Below are 19621 nucleotides of genomic sequence, written 5' to 3' on the forward strand. Positions count from 1 at the left end.
TCCATGATGAGGCGTTGCTGCTCTTTTTCCACAGGCAGAGAGAGAACCGGCTGAGCGTGTGCAGAGCAACTGCCATCACTCCAGCTTGTTTCTGGGCTGAGGATGTGAGTGTGCTACCCCCACTCTGCCCTACTACATATAATATGTCATCCCTACTACTGCAAGTTACAAGAACAGAAATGCAATGGAATGCACCTATAATAACATTATTTTATTTCTTTATTTATTGTTTCTTTTTTTTTTTGTACCTTTAACATATTTACTTTCATATTGTTTCTCTTGTCTCATCTTATTCTATTTTTTTTTTTTTAATTATTTTTTGTTTTGTTGTTCCCTTTCGTTGCAACACCTTAATTTCCCCACGGGCGTAGATAAAGTCCTTTCTTATCTTCGCTTAGCTTAGCTTAGTTTAGCTTAGCTTGTCTTAGCTTAGCTTATCCCAGTATCAAAAAGTTAACAACAGGTAACTGGTATATTAAATGTCAACTAGCAATAAACCATCTTGCTTATAACACATTCACTCAACACATCTTAAAACTTATCAGTGCCTTGCAGTTTAGTTTTACACACGGACAAACTAAAAGCCAGATTCAGAATATGACTTTGCAATAATACTACAATATTGTTGCTCCACATTAAATAGGACAGACTATAGACTAAATATTTATCTAAACATTAACTGAATTACATTCTCAGTAAAATTACCTGTCGTCTACTCAGAAGATTACAACTATAAATGATTATGATGGTAGAATTGTTGTTGATTATTATTATAATTACATTTATTTATTACAAATCTAATTTGTTTAATTTAAACGCAAGCTGTAATTGAGTTAATCTGTTTTTATGTATTTATTGCTTTGTAGATCGCTTTGTGTTCCATTTATAGGCCATTAAATTTGCTGTATAAATAATTATGATGTATTCAAGGCATCAACTAGAAGAGAACATGTCCAGCTTTTCCACTTGGTGGCGCTATGCACCAGTTATTCTGACGGCCTAATTACGTGTCAAGGCATTTCATAAACAAGTGACGCAAAGAGTCATTATCAGTTTTTTTTTTTTTTTACACCTCGCCCTGCATCCCTCCACAGAGCGAACGCCTCCTGCGTGGTGCAGTCACTCACCGAGAACAGTTGCTGCTGCTGCTGCTGCTGCATCACAACTGGGTTTTGTCCTCTCCGGGTCTGCACGCACGAGAAATGCAGAGGAATGAGGCTGGCACAGCGCCCACTGCAGTCTGCACATCACACTCCTAAAATCACGCCTCGCTGGCTTCCCCTCTAATTGGCTCCACACCAGCCACCGTGGAGTGCTCACCTGATTTAATTGGGCTGTCGCGAGCAAGTTGCTCAACTGACGTCGATTGGTTGACTGCTTCCAATTGTCTCGGGAGTAGCTGAGGATTTTTTTCCGCGCGAGCCTAATTGAGCACTGTAAAAAGCGGCGCCGCACTCGAGCGACCGAGGGACGTGACGCTCAGGAGGCCGACGAGACAAGTGCGAGGCAGTGTGCCGCGGACTCTCAGCCCGTGGATGGATGCAGGACAGAGGGCTCTGAGCTTTTCGGAATGGACCACATAGCGTTAAAAAAACAAATGATCTAAGGGCTACGTTTTTGAGCTTCTGGTTAACAGAGGAGAAGGAGCGTTGACTTTTTGCGCGTGGATAAAAACTCTGGAATAGACAGTTTTCTCCTTAGAAGGCAGTGCAGAAAGCAAAAAATAAAAAGAAAGGTGCACCATCGTTATTCTTGGCATCAGCAAGACGCGCAAAGAACATCAACACTGAAACCTTTTTTGTTGTTGTTGTTGTTGTTTGTTTTTGCGCAAGCGGTCGGTGCTCCCCTGCGTTCGGATCCATGGGTTGTACGGTGAGCGCCGAGGATAAAGCTGCCGCGGAGAGGTCAAAGATGATTGACAAAAACCTCCGAGAAGACGGGGAGAAGGCAGCCAGAGAAGTGAAACTGCTTTTATTGGGTAGGTTACAGCTGGAGGTCACTCCTCAGGTTATAAGACTAAAAGGAGTGCTTGTTGCTATAGAAGTATCTCCACAGTTATGGAGTTAAACGCTGCAAAACAACATGCAACCTCTTTAAACATTACAACATTGTGCCTGCATATAGTTCTGCATGAAAATATAGATTAAAAATCAAATCAGATCATCAACAAATTACCACATATAAATAAGGGCGTCGAACCACACTGAGTTCATTCTCAATATAACCACAACAGGGACAGATCACATTAGCTCTAATGCAGAATAGAGGCCATTTCAGTCCTCATCTGTTAAATACTCATTCTGAATCACAGTCCCTGTTATTAATTAGCCAACACAAGTGTCCATACACTTGGAGACAAGTCATATATCCTCATGTCAACACGCTGCACAGCTTCTCAGAGCTTTTTGAGCTGGCCTTATTCCCAGAAAGCTTAATTCAATATATTAAACCGGTGCACTAGGACTATAGACGTAAACAGGGTTACACTTCAGCTCCACTCGAAGATACACATCAGTCTCTTCTTACAAAGCAATGTAGCGAAACAGTTTGCGTTTGTTGGTTGCCGGGAGAGGAAAAGCTGTATTTATTAAAAAAAAAAATAATAATAATGTTCTGAAGCCTGAAAACACAAACCTCCCTTCCTCCTCCTGCCTTCATGTGCACACACACACGTACAGAAACTCACAGTCAAACACACACCCTCCCACTCATTACCACATTCTCACTTCCCCTCTCATCCTTTCCAGCTGTCTTTGTTTGCCATCATCAGGATTTTGATTTGGGTTTCTCGTTCTTACTGAATGTATGCAGTTCAGGTAACAACTGACCTGGAATATAATCTGTGTGTGTGTTGAGAGCCAGGGTGGTGGAGGTGGGCATGCGGGGTTGGAAGTGTGTCATCTTGCTGTGACAAGCTGTTAATAGAGGACAGGCTCCAGATAAGTGCAGAAGAGTGCTGCAGGGTGGTCGGTTGTGTTGTAGTTTTGGTGAAGTCATTTTCCTTTGCACTCAGACACAATTATTGATAATCAGCCTTACATTGAAATGACACCAATACGGATTTATGTGCAAGAGAAAATCTAACGCCAGCTGAAGCAGTGCTTGCCGTCCGAAGCTACTGTCCCGTAGCTACTGTAGTTTTTATGCCACGTGTCCTCTCATTAAATACAAACTTCCGCTCTTTATTTATTCATGCTCTACTGTAGCAAAAAGCCCCTGTTGCCTAAACCTGTTATATCCTGATGGCTGATCTTGCTCTTTTTTTTTTTTTTTAACCGGGCTCTAAATCGATGACTGGCTGGCTTCACCTCATCTCATTTCTCAGGTCAGACTTTCTGGGGCCTTACTTCTTTCGCCCACACACGCTCCCAAATGAGATGTTTACTGGAGACTTTGTGCAGGTGTCGTTACAGGAGGACGATACGGTGGCAGTTGGCCGACAGTCCGCGCGACAAAAGGGACGGCATCCAGTTCAGCATCAGCAAAACATGATTTAAAAAAAAAATAAAATAAAAAAAATAATAATAATATATATATATATATATATATATATATATATAGAAACTGGACAGAAACTTTTGACATGTCACAGAAAGACAGGCAGGTGAAAATAATGGTAGAATTTTACTTAACCTCTTGAGAGTTTGAGTGTCTGTGGTGTGGCTTTGGCTCATATATATTCTCATTTTACTCCATACTGAAGCTAGGCTTTTCATTCACCTCAAAAACCACATTAAATGTTGATTTGATATTGTGAATAACGTCGCTGACTTGTTGAAATCATGGAGAGCCACGTTAACGTGTTTCCTAGAAGCGCTCTCGGGCTGATGCTATTCTAGACAATGTAAATATTTTACAAGGTGTCCAGAGGAATTATACCTCACTGATACTTGGTTCTCTATGGGACTATTCCTCGGTCAGGTGCAGTGGCTTCTCGGAATTTTGATGTCATGCCAGGAAGTCGCTGCACAGTCAGTGTGCTCTATAAAGGCTGGTATCTGGATTCTGTTGCCTTTGAACAGAGCCATGTTAGCAGTACCCCTCAGATTTCTGTCTTTACGCTCAGCTAAGCTAACCAGCTGCTGGCTGAATCTACATATTTAATGTGTGGAAACCTGTTCGAAACCTTCCCTAAAGGTTGAAATCTTCCTCAGACAAACTGTGATTGCATCAGTCTTCTTGGTGGAGGTGTGTTTTTACTAGGAAGGATTCCGAGCATCGTTACCTGTGTTAGCTGATTAAGTTAACCAACGCCTCGTCATCACTGATTTTATTTCTTCACTGCCACACCAGTATTTACATCCTATCGTTATATTATTTTAGTGCTTTTTTTAGTGCAGACTCAATTCTTATCATAATGTGAGCCCGGTATTATGGGGCGTGTTTCAGCCGATACAAAGAAAAAAATACCTCTTCCCCCAACTGGTTAACCCTACAACCAATCAGTTCTATGAATTATGTGACGTAGGCTTCTCGATGCATACCTTAATCGCTGTTCACCATCCTTTAAAAGTTTTTTCACTGTCATTTATCGCCCATCACCACTTAAAGCCCGTCCAAATGATTCGATTCCAAACAAAACAACTCTAGGCCAAATTCCCTCCCTTTATCTGTTCCTCTTTTAAAATTAATGCGCTGTCGATATCTTCTAGAACAGACTCGATGGCAGAATCTACACATCTCAGTTCTCCAGCGGCAGCCATCTTTGTTGTAAACAAATTCAACCCAAGCGCTTTGGTGACGTGGTTGATTATGTTACTGTTGATCATCTGTCCATCATCGTATAAAGCCCGCCCTGAGAATCAGATTGGTACGAACAGCTCCTGTTCGAGCATAATTGCACCTCAACGGAGCGATGCCAGACCGAACTTCCAGACCTCAAATGTTGTGGGCGGGACTAAGTTCGGCTGGCACCCATGCTAACGGTGAGCAGCACAGAGTTGACTTTTTAATTTCAAGCTTAGCTAATGGCATCATTTAGAAATCTGTCCCACTTGTGTTTGAGAAGACACAGCAGACCTGTCCTGGAAAAGGAGGCACGAACAAGCGTGCGTCAAAATTTTTTAATGACTTCATGGCAATTTTATCATGAGTTCTTGGGGGAAATAAAAAGCCTGTTCGTGTTTGAGTGGATTCCTTTGTTGCCGGTGATGGTGTTATATAGATGCAGGATTTATGCGACAGTTCATAATGGTATCGGTGAGGACTGGGCAGTCAGAAACAAATCACATTGAGGAAAACCACACGTTTGATGAACATGTAGCTGTCAGACATGAGGAGCTTTTCTTGTGCCCTCTGACTGACTGAGTGGACGGAATAAGACGCATTTCAACACAGGGCTTAGAAAACTTAGGCGTCAGGTCCAAAGGAAATACTCCTCACACGACTTTCAGTGTTGTAATAAAGCCCTGATTTCACCATATTGCACCATACTGGAGACCATTCTGTGTAAGTGACTGACTAGATGGCACGTCTTTATCTGAGCTGAAACCAGGAACAAAAACCAGTCTTACATAAGTCAGTGATGCAATACTTCAAGAAGTGCAGGATCATCATTGCTTCACATCAGTGTACCTACTGGAATCACTTTGAAATGCCAGTATCCCTCTCTGCTTATGTCCAGTGATTTAATTATCTTATCTTGGCAAGGAAAACTTGGAAATAGACTATTTAGAATCTGACGATTGGTTTCAAACAAGGTGGACTCGTGTTTATTAGAAATATAATGAAAAGTGCAGCTTTGTTAACACGCTAAAGCCGCTTAAAATCACATTTATTTTGGCTGATAGGGCTTTCCTATTTTATGACACATAAATGTGGCATTTTTATCTTTGCTAAACACCGTTCTTTCCTGCCTTTCAGCTGTAGCGTATTTGTAGGAGAATTATTAGGGATTTCTTCTTTATTTCTTCACGCGGAGTGTTTGCAAAGCAGTGGCAGCAGCCCTTTTAGACTTGAGGAACGACCAAACAAAAGATAATTTATTTGCCTCTCTGCTGCTTGAGAGGTGAAACCCAGGGCAAGTAAAGTCAGAGAAGCACTCAGTACTGCTGGTAAAGCCTCCAAAGCTTATCTCGGCTGAATTGCAGTGGCTGGACGGTCAGAAAACTCTGTTAAGAGAGATTGCAGCGGGTAAATAAATTGACACTGTAAAAGTAGAGGGGACCGGAATAAGATTTTGTGAAAATGAACAATATCAAATACACCGCTGTCTGGGATGGGGTCGCTAAGAGACTGCGGAAACACATCGCGACAACTGTCGCAACTGAAGCGGAGTGAATGTGGGAAAGTTGCACTTGAGTGTGGGTTTCACCATAGAGAAGCAATGTAATCAAATGTAGCTAAAAAACTATTTCACCCAGAAACTTATTCCAATTTTAGTGTGAAAGAGCAAAAATCATGCTTCATTACTGGTTTATAAATTGCTTGTTGCATCAGTGATTTCATTGCTATCAAAGAAATTTCACATGTAAAAGTATTTTTGAGGGCGTGGTAGCCCTATCTGAGGGTGTTTCTTTCTGTTTCACCTTTCTCAAATATTCAGCCAAAAATGTGAAATGAGAATATACCAACTTCATTCCTTTGAAACCCCTCCGCAAATCAGCATCCACTGCAGCTTATCCCCCATAATACCCTCCTCAGGCAGACAATAATAATAGTTCTTCACAGACGTTACTCACTCCTCATGACGGAGAGGAGAGCTCAGGGTGAGACCGGCCATGCAGGGATGACAGCTTCACAACTACCCACGTACTGAAAGAATATACTTATGTACTGTTAGTCATGTCTGCGTTGAACACCACTAAGTCCCCGGTAAATGTGCGCTGTATTTGTGTGCTGACCTCGCAAAAAAATATGAATCATCGTTGCAGTCAAACTCAACATACAGCGTCTTTTGCTTTTGATGTAGATTCTGCACATGCTCTGGGTTATTGTGGATATTTATTTATTTATTTTTTCTGACTTGCGCTCATAGAATATGAGGGTGATTTAAAGATATTTTTTTCTAAATGAGGTAGCTTGGCTCAGAGTCGCAGTGGACTAATGAGCAGCGGAACGGCACATCTTTCAGGGTTCCTGTACGTGTGCGCCTGTTTTTGGGTCAGAGAATGAGATAATGTCTGAGGCAGATTGTCCGTTTGTCTGCTTTGCTTGAGAAAATGGGTAGTAAGTTAATTTCCTAAGTCTAAAAACGATTTAAATAGGTGAGTTGTATACAGTATTTTGTACCAAGCTGTAGACATGTTTATTTCTGGTGTAAACTTGGACATTTTAACATGGGCGTCTACAAGGATTGACTCACTCTTGCGGTCACCTCAAGGGGCCAAGGAACAGTACAGTTGTTGTTGGCACTTCTGACACTTTGAATACAGATGATCCTATCTAAGCTTTAAGGTCACGAGATATGAGGCCTTGTTCATTGACTTTTTGCTACGTGGTAGTGTTAATGTTTTGGGGCATGTGAACGTATCTAGCGTAGAACATGTCATCTAGTGTCTAGTATTAACAGTTAAGCTATAACATCCGATCAAAATGGTTTCTAAAGGCTTGAAGAAATTTGTCTGCTGTGTGCTGCTTTAAATATTTCAACAATTAACGTTTTTGCTCCTATAAAATGCCCAAATTCCTCTTAGTATAAGTCGTATACAGGGCTAATGAATATTCCACAATATTATACTGTCATGCAGCAGGATGTTTTCGAAAGTTATCCACTGGTGGTGGACTTGTGCCTCCCTCTTTCATTCAATCCACAGATTTTTGAAAAAGGCTGGTGTTGTAGTATTTGTGCATATCCAAAAACCTGTTTATATCCAAGTCTTTGATAATGTTTCAAAGTAGGTTTGTTTCTCCTTCCTTCTACCCCTTTCCGAACCTTTATGTATACTAATGGAGTAGTAGTCTAAATATTAGAAATACTTTTCATTCATTCATTCATTCATCTTCTGTAACCGCTTGTTCCCAGCTGTCATCGTACAGTACACCCTGGACAGGTCGCCAGTCTATCGGAGGGCTAACACAGAGAGACAGACAACCATTCACACTCGCACCTATAGCCAATTTAGAATCACCAATGAACCTAACAAGCATGTCTTTGGATGGTGGGAGGAAGCCGGAGTACCCGGAGAGAACCCACGCAGACACAGGGAGAACATGCAAACTTCTCGCTGTGAGGCATCAGTGCTAACTTCCTTGCCACTGTGCCGCCCTGAAATACTTTTCAATGTAAGGTAAATAGTTCTCCATCCACTGTGTGATCAAATTGTAGCCGATGGCTTTGCAAAAGTACCATTTGATGCAGAACTTTATTAAATAGCCCTCAATGCAAATGTTGCATATTACAATCATTTTCACATGTGTTCTCATATGTGACTCCATTTCAAACATCAAGCTGCAGAGATGGAGGCTTTGTGTCTATGCATTGAAGTTTCTTCATACATTATACTCATAATGTTGACTTGTGTAGATGGAGGAGAGTGAAAAACAAACCGGCTTGGTGACAGCTGCACTCTTTAAACCTAAGATGGGCATTTATGCTTAATTAACCAATGAACTCATCATATCTCACAAATATATGCAAAATAAGTCCAGTCTCTATCCTCGTCTCCTTTCTGGTGGTGATTTCAATCACATTTCCATTATCAGCCCCATTTATTATTTAGGCAGTTCCTTGTCTGTCCTTATTAGACTCCTTTTCTCTCATACAGTAGGTGAAGAGTGTGAATCTTATTAGGACCTTGAGTCAACAACATGTGTCAGCAGCAATCCATTCACTTTAGTTACACTAGACTCCAAAGCAGGTTGACGTAGGAGGTGATGGATGTAAGTCCATATGACCTTGACCTCCTAATTGGTTTTGGAAGAGCCCTCGAAGACATTGTTGGTGTTGATGGAGGGTTGGAGGGAGTCACGGAGAGATAAAGGATGATATGTAGAGACGATGGGCATTGGAGGCGGAGGATAATGAAGAAACATGGCTTTGCTCATGGAATCACCTGGAGAAAATGAGGCCAAAACATGTTATTCTCTTTCATGACAAATTTGAAATATAAGAAATATTGTCCATGTAAGCATAGCCACTCTTAGATGAGCTAGTCTGCCTTAAAGCCAGCCCACCCACAAAATGTTTGTGGGGGAATGTTGGTCTGGAGCATATAGAAAAAAATGGACGACGCGTCTCTGCTTCCTGGCTTTGGCCAAACTGACGCTAGAATTCCAGGGATATGGGCAGCGCCATCTTGCGAGTTACAAAGTAATTTTGCATTATATGGAGCAGTTGTCATCCTGTTTTTATAGCATCCTATAACAAAAAAGAACAAAAGTATTTAGAAAAATCGACACTTGAACATAAATCAGCATTATATTAACTACTTGAAATGACAGAAACCATCCTTGGGAAACATTAGTTTGGATGCGTGACTTATACTAGCCAGCCACCAGGGGGAGCTCAACTTGCTATGACTTCACGTTTGAGGAGCATGGTGTCCATTTTTTATACAGTCTATGTTTGAAACAACCCCATAATGAAATCCAAATTATGTGTTACCAGACTCATATTGTGATAGCTATGCCAGCCTATGAGCTATTTAATATTTTCCATTTTCATTTGACAATAAGGGTTTTTATCAGCTGACTTGTTGATTAATGGAGTAGTCATGATAGCAGGTTTGACATCACCAAAGGAAAACATATAAAACAGAATGATGTCAGAAATAACACTTTGCATAGGTGGGCTAACTTTACACTTTATCCAGATGACCATAAGTAGGCCACATACAGTATACCCGCTGTAGGTGTTGGACTAAAGAAACAAATTGCTGAAACAGGACCTTGGTAGATCTGTGTTAAACACTGTTCCCTATGGAGAGGGTTTGAGCTTCCACATGAAAACAGGTGCAAGTAAGTAATGGCAATTGCACTTGACGAAGGATCACTTCGGGCCAAACCAGATTTGATTTATGAACCGCTCCACTTCCTTGTATTCTGTCTTAGCTTTTTTTCTTTTTTTTCTACTGAATTAGATCACAGTTCTGCTCAAAACTCTCCTGAATAGGAGAACAAAATCTCTCTCTCCTCATAAATCCGATTTAAGAGGTATAGAGGGAAACATTACAGGATATTGCAGCCATCTATCAGTCACCCATCCCCAAATGTTCAAGATGAGGTCATTAATGTAGAACTATACCATTTCAGATTCCTTTCCTCTGCAGCAGCGGTAAACTCAAATGAATTGATATCGATTACAATGTTGGATTAATGCAATATGTACGCCGGAAGCCCCCACTTTCAGGAGCAGGTAAAGCAACTAATGTTATAAACAAGGTGTTATTTCCAGGTATCCCATTAAACCATGCCAGTAAGCGGAGAGGTTCCTGCTGGCTCACCTAAACAGAATACAGTTGTTGATAATGTTGAGTCATCCCCCCGTGCTTTTTTGTCTGGCATGGTGTCTGCTTCGCCACCATTGACAACAATGGAGTTTATAGGTCATCACTAGATTAGCAAATCCTTATTGAAATCCCATTTTGGACAGCGGCCTGAGAACACATTATAAAAAGATCTGCGCTGGACTCTCACCACTCCTCTTCCCTGTTAACATTTTTAGAGGAGCAGTTAGCCTTCATCACCAGCTTCACGGGGTTTAAAAACCTCCCCAGTGGACTGCACCGGCACTGTAGCTTTGATATTTGAACTGTCTGCTCAGCAACAATATAAATTCAGCGCATTCAATAGCTTTTACGATCAGTGGCCCTGATGCAGAGTCCATCAAGTTGAGGCTCTATATTCAAGGTCACTCATTGATTTGGCTCCCGGTTGATTCCCGGAATAGCTCTCAGCTCTCCTTCACGCATTCACAAAGTGTACAGTAGTGGATTGTTTATGGCTGCTTAGATATCAGAGCACTGACCAGTGTATATGGATTTGTTACAGTCAAGTTCAGGAGTTGTCGTGAAACAATAAACGTCTCGACGTCTTTACAGTCAAATAAAACCCATTCCAGGCTTAGTGTGCGCTAATGAAAAAGTTCAACAATGATATAGTGTTCACCTAGAAGCTGAAGATGGGAAAGTAAAAGTGTCTGAAGAGTTTATGATGTGGTTGGTACATTAGTCTCCGGGATAGCAACATTAAAATGAGAGACAAGCCAGAGGAAGATAAGGCCTGTTCCTACATAAATACAATTATTGCATTGTCAGGGGATGGTGCCATCTGCAGAAACAAAGGCAGCAACAGCACTAAAGCATAATGCTGGGGGTTTTTCTGCTTAAAGACACTACAAATAATCTGGTAACACAACGAACACATCATATCCATAGCTCAAGTTATTATTTTTTTTAAGATTATCTGATAAGGAAGACGTCATGTTAAATTGAGGGTATTGATTTTTTTGGGTGAATTAAGTTAAAGTAGTTTAACTCTAGCACACAAATAGGAGCCAGCCTGGTTTCCATTTCGCTCTGGGTGGTTGCCATGGTAATATTCATAGTGAATAATACACTTAATTCATTTTCACCCTTTTTACTCTGCAAAAAATAGAAGGCATCAAAATACTTGCAAGGATCACTTTTACCATTGGATTTGAATGTAAAACAAAATTTAGCACTGGTTAGACGTGCAGCTGTCTCACAAAGCAGCCTTTCAAAGTTCTCCATCTGATTAAAAAAGTCGGAGCCGGCTGAATAGCTGAGTGTGTCCTCTTGATTTAAGTTAGCACTTGCCGTACCAAGATTCAGTCCATATCAGAAAGAGCCTGGCAACGCACCATTTCGATCTTATCATGCTGCCGCTGCACACGATGTGACTGTCCTTCAACCAATCCAAAAAGCCGTTTTGTTGTAAACAGATTCAACTTAATGGGGATAAAGTGTATGCCTATATTACTTGAGGAGTTGGAGGAGACCAAAAACAGAGCTACGGAGATCAAATACATGTGAGGCAGCCAGAAACAATTAATCGATATTGATGATAAAAGCGTAACACAGATTAACAAAATAACAAAAAATGGTACACTTCACTTTGGCAGTGTGATCCCATTACCCCATTAACGTCCCTCGTTGAACATCCCTCCAAATTTAGCACACCGTTTTTAGCACCATTACCTGTCTAGTAGATAATGGTGAGAGACAAAGAGCGGCGTCAAAGTTCATGCTTGTTGATAATGGGCATTTTTCTGTCACATCGAACCATATTACATGAAACAGAAATTCTACAACTTGGTGTTGTGCTCTTACATGTCTCAGTGTGACCAGTATTTTTGCTCAGTATGGAAAAAATTACCAGGGCCTGTTTGAAACTTATTTGTTTTGCACTTTAAGTCTTATTATGTAAAACCGGCTCTGCCTCTTTCCTTTCTCCAGATGATACAATGCTTCTTTCTTTGCTTTTTGTTTTGTTCAAACGTTCACGTGGGAGGCCTTATTGTGTCATTATTGTGCCATTAATTAGACACCAACTTGAACCTGAGTAGAAGTTACGCCGCAAAACAATTTGAAAGTCGCTGGAAAGTCGTTAACCCTTAAATGATTACTGTATCCGGAGGTATACTATCATTTGACAAGTTGTGGAGCAGGTGCCATGAATCAAAATGGCAGCACACGCGGAGACAGACAGTGGACATGATGGAAGAAGACACCGAATTGTTCTTGTTTCTCTGATGAGGTTATAAGACAAGGACAATCACTCACAGCTGTACCAATGTTACAGGCCTCTATTCTACAGACGAGCGAATATTTGCGCAATATTGATTATTTTTGCAATGTGTATTATTGATTCGTTCACTGGTGTGCACAGGTTTTCAAGGAATGTGTGTCCGCAGTTGATACGGTTCAAGGCAGAGAGATGTGGAGTTTGGAGTTTAGCGAGCTGCAGTATGAGATATGACAGAGCTAACCACTCACCCATCCTGTCTATGAAGGCAAGGATGGGCAGACCATTGTACACAGAATAACAAGGTGAGGCTTTGCCCTTGCAGCTGGTCAAGTGTTTTCTCAGCTTCCATTGCCGGCTGGTAGGATATCGCTAGATCAGGGGCAGCACAAGCAAGATGAAAGCATAAAAACAGGAGCAATGGGTTATGTTTTATTAATAAATCTTAATAATTCACAGGATATTTCAGGATCAGTTCAAACCATACTGTATGTGAATAACCGTTTTTAGTTGTTTATACAATCCTGGAAAATATAAGTCATGTTGTGTGATCTGTGCAGCCGTGCATGCACAGTGCTTCCATTCTCTGCGACTCAACAACCCAGGTAATAGTGTATTGATCTCCTGTGTACGGCCAGGCGCAATTCAGATGAGATCTAATACGCTCAGGTCAGTGGATAGGTTAAATATTCCAGTCGAATCAGTGAAGCACTGATATGCCGCCTGAAGCCGGCTTCCTTACATCAGTCGGGTAAGGTTGATTGACAGGTTATGGCGCGTGAAAAAAGATATGAAGCTCCTGCCTTATAGTCAGATGATATGATATTATGATCTGAGCTAATGAACTAACACTGGATGTTTTTAATAAAATCCTGAACATACTTGCATGTAGGACAGATCTTCAACTCGTATGATGACGTGATGATGGCCCCAGTTTGTATTTTCAGTTCAGTTCAGTTAAATTTTATTTATATAGCGTCAATAACAACACAAATTGTCTCAAGACACTTCACAAAACCCCGCCTGAAACCCCCTGAGCAAGCCTGAAGACGACAGTGGCAATGGAAAAACTCACTTTTAACAGGAAGAAACATTGAGCAGAACACAGCTTATATGGAGGTAGGCGATTTTTAAATGCCAACATTTAGACATGCTGGCCAAGTGTAAGTCACACACTGTGCCATTACTCTCCCAGAATGTCAGCCATCGGGTCAGCTCTTTAGACAAAGTTGAGCTATATTTTGTAAGAACATTAAAAGAAGAGAACAATATTTTAGGAGGTTCTTTCATTTGCTTTCTTGTAGAGGGTCAGATGAGGAGATTGATATTATTTTTAAATCCGACACAGCCAGATTTCCATTGTCATCTAATATTTGTGCTCAGCTAGCCTGTACAGTGTTTAGCATACGACCTAGTGAATAATGTAGAACATAAAGAATTATTACTGTCAGTCGAAAAGCAGTGGACGACATTTTGAAGTCTAGTGTTTGATCTCTTTTGTCCCTTTCAAATAAATCCAAAAATGCCAAATAAGGAAAAAAGTAAATAAATTGCTTCCAATTTAGTTAATATATATTTTTGATCAATCCATTAACTCGAAAACATATCACTAAAAGTAATCCAAACTGGAAATAATTATTACAGTTTGCTAAAATGGCAGCTGTTCTGTATGTATAACAGCCCTGCATACTCCCCTATTTCCTGATCTTCCTACATTTTACTGTAAATAATATCTGTCAACTTCTAAAGGCACAGCAACAGAGGTTGTTAACAGTATTTTGGAAGGTGGAGATCACACGTCATCAGAACTAAGAAGCCATTTTCATGCGAAAACACAAAGAAAACAACTTTGCCGTGGTCCTCTCTAATACAAAAACAAATTAATGCTGCGACTGAATGAGTCGCAACAATTATATGTTTTCTTCCGTCTGAACACGGAAGCATGCCAAATTGTTGATGTTCACAATTTGGTTTTGGAAGGGGCGATGTGGTGCCGTAACCATGGCAACTAATGCAGTGCATGCTCATGCAAGGCCTCGCCATCATTTCACTACCGGCAATTCCAGGAATGGTTTTTAAATGCCAACATGTAGACACGTTGGCCAGCTTAAAGCGTCACGCCACCGTCACAACCACAACCAACTCTATAAAGAAATTAGGTTTTTCCGGTAATCGTGCACATAAAACTTCACTCAACGTCCTCGCTCACCCTGACAATCTGGTGTGCCAACAGAATACTGCACGGTTTTATGGTGCCGCCTCAAACACTGCAGCACCTGCCCAACACCCCTGATGTGTCATCTGTTTGCTGTGTGAGCGCATGGAATATAAGCTGACATGCCGGTATGCAGAAACATAGGGGAGGTGGGGGAGTAAGCAGACTTGGTGCCAGGCAAACACCAGCTGTTAAGGATTGTTTAGTGAGGAATCACTTTTTTGGTGCTGTAGATTGATTAGATGGGCGCAAAGGAGAGCAATTTACTGTAAGGTCTGTGTTTTATATGGGCTTGTATTTCCTAAATCTATTAATTACATTTATTCTTAATTTACCCACAGCGGCGTTCCGGGAGAAGACAATCAGCATGTGGGAAGCTTCAGTTTTCACATAGTGAATCATTTGTCTCAGTATTGAGAAAAGAAGACCTGCCAAGTACAGTTAAGAGATTATTTAGTTTGGATTAGCACGAGCAAGATGGACTGTCTAAATAATAAGCCTGTGGTACTAGCATAAAAAGAAAGTATAGCCTCCATCACTGACTAGAGATGTTTTAGAGGTTATATTTTATTTGATAATCATAGTCGTTTGATGGTGAGTTGGTGTCAGTTGTTTGCTCAACACTGACAATTTCCTTGGATGGAACGTCATTTCTTCTGGAAACAGAGCCCATCACATGATGCAGGAGACAGAGGGAGGAAGAACCAGGAAACAAAATGAACAAAAATAAAAAAAAACCAAAAAAAAAAACCCACACAAATCCAAAAACAGGTGAAGAACAAAACAAAGAAGAGGTCCCAGGAACATGACAAACTTAACAGAAGGATAAACAGGAGTAACATCACAGACGACCAGACAAAGAGCAAAGAGGGAAGGCACGGGTTATTTATACACACACACACACACACACACACACACACACACACACACAGACTGATGGAATAACGAGAGACAGGTGAGACCGACAAGGGGAGGAGCACGCAGACAAAAGACACAAGGCAAGAGACAGGTGAAAGGAATCACAGTAACGGAAACGGACAAAGACAGGAAAACTCAAATCCACCAGGAAAACTGGTTAGAAAATAAAGCAGGAAACAAAAGAACAACCAAAGGTTACAGAAAGCATTTAAAACTCAAAGCAAAGACACTTTCCTTCCAGAACTTGCCTAGAAAAACAGACAATGGTCATTGACCAGTTCTATCTTGAACATATTTTGCTATTTCAGAGATGAACTGATAAGGTGTAAGGTGCATACTGCCAATTCTGGCAGAACGAGTTTTATATTCAATGTTCCATCTTGTTTTTATATACCAGCCACTGCATCTTACTCCTCTGGTTTGGACTGGTTGGGGGTATCAGTTTTTCTGTTTATCTAAAGAGCCTCCACATGTCATGTGCTGTAGTCGGTGATCAATAGGCATTCACTGAATTAGCGTAATTAATACGGACTTCAGCAAAGCAGGGTCCATATCGATTTTGTCCTAAGTGACCCATGTGAGTGCCGTATGCTCAGTGTGATATCAGATACTTCCACCAACCTGCCACATGTAAAATGTAGAATCAGCTCGGTTGACAGCTATCATTCACTGTAGCAGTGAGTGAAAACAAGAGATTATTGATATGGTTATCGAATGGTGTGATGTGGACAAAATTCAGAGTTCAAATCTGCTCTTGGGCAAACATTTCTGGCATATAATACGTTCGTTTACTCACCCATATAACTTTGGTGTCATTTGGAGTCATTCGGACGATATTTAGATCCACATATATCCATATAGTGGGAGTGACTGGGGCACCGTAACGCAGCCTCTAAATAACGCATTATCTGCCGCGAAACTCGTTTAGTTCACCAATATTTTGTTATGATACGCTAGTGCTTATTCCCCACTGAGTCCAGAGTTACCTGTTATCTATTCGCGGACGTGCAGCAGTTTGTTGTTCTTTGGCCAGCTGTTCCTCTCTCTGCCTCCACATCCTCCTTTCAACTAGCGGTGCTCAGAGATGACATCATTCAGGTCAGAGGTTAGTAGGTCAATCTACAGACCCCGGATGATGATAACAGGTAACTCCGGACTCAACGGGGAATAGCACTAGCGTATCATAACAAAATTTTGGTGAAATGAACAAGTTTCACGCAGATAATGTGTTATTTAGAGGCTGTGTTTCGGTGCCCCAGTCACTCCCACTATATGGATATACGCGGCACTCTGCTGGAGCTAAATATCTTCCAAAGGACTAAAAATGACACCAAAGTTATATGGGTGAGTAAACGATCATATTTTATGCTAGAAATAAGGTCCAGGTTGTAAAAAACGGTAGTTCCCCTTTAAGTCAAACAAAGAGTCCTTTGCGTTATAACAGGAAAAAAATAAATTATTTTAAATATTTACATTTTAAATATTGTAGAATTGTGTTTATTTACCAACTTAAATGTATTGTGAAGTTGTTAGGAACTGATCTAAGCCTTCTGGACAATTATATTAGTTTTAGTTAAATTAAATATGAAAAAATATAACCATTTTACCATAACCCTTTTATGATTTAGTATGAATCCTACTGTGGATCTTGATTTGCAGAATTTTCCCTTGGAGGTAACATGAACATTTTGCTCTCTGCAGTGGGTTAGGGCTGGACAATTTATATGGCAGCTTGCGCCCAAACAATACTTTGATGTTACTTTTGATTATTTTACTATTTTCTAAGTAAGTATTTTGTGGATAGGTAGTAAGCATACAAGTATTTGCCAACATGTTACCCATGTTGGAAATGGGTTTGGAAAGATCCAGACTCATGCTGTGTTTGTTTTTGCACTACACACAGAGCATATTGTTTCTAGTGGTCCAATGAAGACACATGCAATGTTGTGCAACATCCCTCACTCAGTTTCGGCAAGAAATTTTAACACTCTCCCTTCGTTCTCTCTTGAATTACAACTACAAGTGCCAGTGAATGGTATTACTGGGGTCATTATACTTATTTCTGCAGTGCTGCTCCATTCTGGCACACGCTGGAGATGTGAAATACAGAAATAACTGTTATTGGCTTGCTTGGAGGAAAGTCACTTTTGATGTATTGCGAAATGGAAGAAGCGGGACGGTGCTACATTCATAACCTCATCCTGAAAAGTCAGATCACTGTGAAAAAACACCCACGGATGGTGCGGTGTTGGCAAAAATACTGGAAAAAGGCAAAGTATTACTTTAGATTTGATATCGCTGGGTTGTGATTGGTTTTAAGAGATGCAGCACTTGACATTGTAATGTAATTCTTCAATTGATCCCTTGCTTTTAAATGTAGACTAAGTCAGGCATTGCAAGCACAGCAGTAACAATGCATTTCATTTTACATTGCATTGGAAGAGCATGTAGAAAGACTCGGATTAGAAAAAGGTTGGCACCTTGTGGCACAGCAAGTGTCGTGTTTGCTAAAGAGGAGGATGCAGTTTTCAATGCTGAGTGAGAAGGCTGTATAGGAAAGTACGGAGCAGTCAAGAGTAGTGCCGGTGACACCTACCCGCTGCTTATAGGCATTCATTTTAAACAGGATGGTCGATGGTGCTGAACGATGCACTGAGTTTTAAAAGGATTAAAAGTAGACTAATGCTTGCTGCTGTTATTAGGAGACAGTAATGAAGTGTGTCTCCGCTGTACTCCTCTTATGAGCTCAGTACTCTTCCTCAGGCAGTAGGTGATTGATTGCATTGGATACATCTGCATTTCAGCCTCCGTTGTTTGTCACGCCTGTTTATCAGAGTCCCATTCTCGCAGTATGTGCACCGTGAGAAGAATCCTTGAGAGCTTGTCTTCCTGTAGTCTTTCTTTTAAAATCAATACCTGTTTTCTTTTCCATTTGCTGTGCTTTCATTAGTGCAATTTCACATTGGTTGTACATTTAGAGTGCAGCAGGCATCCTTTTTCTGCAGCGGAAAGCAGCGAAGCTCCACTAGCTCCCTGCAAGGCTGATGACCTACTTTTCTACTTCAGGCGATAACATACTGTACTGCATCCAGCCATGAAAAATTCCTCCATCGCTCTCTACTCTGCATGAGAAAAGAGTTTGGGTGGTGGTGGCGGTGGGGAGGTGGCTGCCTGGCTGGCTGAACCACCTGCGCTATAAAGACACTCACCCCTAGAACCTGTATGTTTTCACACAATAAGCTAATTTGGGTGTTTCCTTTCCCCTGACAAACTGAAGTAGTGCCTGCATGAAATAATTCGAAGACTGCGTCAACCGAAAGGCTTGACTTCAGGACCGGGTGAAAAGAGAGGAGGCGGTTAATAATAGCCTGCTAACAGTGGGAAATCACTAGAACCAAGTGTGTGGTGGATAAAAACGGTCTGTGTCAGACAGATTCATTCTCATGACCACAAGCATGCACAAAGGTTGATCCTGCCTTCTTTCTGCAGTTAGCTGCAAGCTTTAGAGCCAACTGGTTAGAAGCTGACAAAATGTCCCGCAGACAGAGTGCAAAGTGGAGCAATAATTCTTGGTGGGGCTGTCATTACAAGTCAAACTGCTTGTTCACATATAAAAGTATTGATCTCTGCAATGTTATTTGTCATATGGCGGGACAGTATAAAATAATGGTGCCTTAAGATCAGTTGCCTAGGCAGCATTCATACTCTGCAGTCACTGATGTGAGTTCTAATCACATTATTTCCAGCTGAGGATGAGCATACGTGGTCCCTTTTCACGGCGTGGTCAATCGGTTAGCAATCATCGATGAACTTCAGCCTATTAACCACCATCACACTTGGATT

At 41.0% G+C, this 19621-nt stretch overlaps 1 protein-coding gene across 1 annotated transcript in view; it reads left to right on the forward strand.

The window, feature by feature from the left end:
* Positions 1-1308: 1308 nt before the first annotated feature.
* gnai2b (guanine nucleotide binding protein (G protein), alpha inhibiting activity polypeptide 2b) overlaps positions 1309-19621 on the forward strand; it is a 41876-nt gene continuing 23563 nt past the window's right edge. Inside the window, exon 1 of the mRNA XM_084543558.1 lies at positions 1309-1978. Coding sequence (XP_084399684.1) covers positions 1861-1978 — 118 coding nt within the window. The 5' untranslated portion in view covers positions 1309-1860. The remainder of the gene's footprint in view (positions 1979-19621) is intronic.

The sequence above is a fragment of the Chelon labrosus genome (genome assembly GCF_963514085.1).
Source record: "Chelon labrosus genome assembly, chromosome: 4".
NCBI lineage: Eukaryota > Metazoa > Chordata > Actinopteri > Mugiliformes > Mugilidae > Chelon > Chelon labrosus.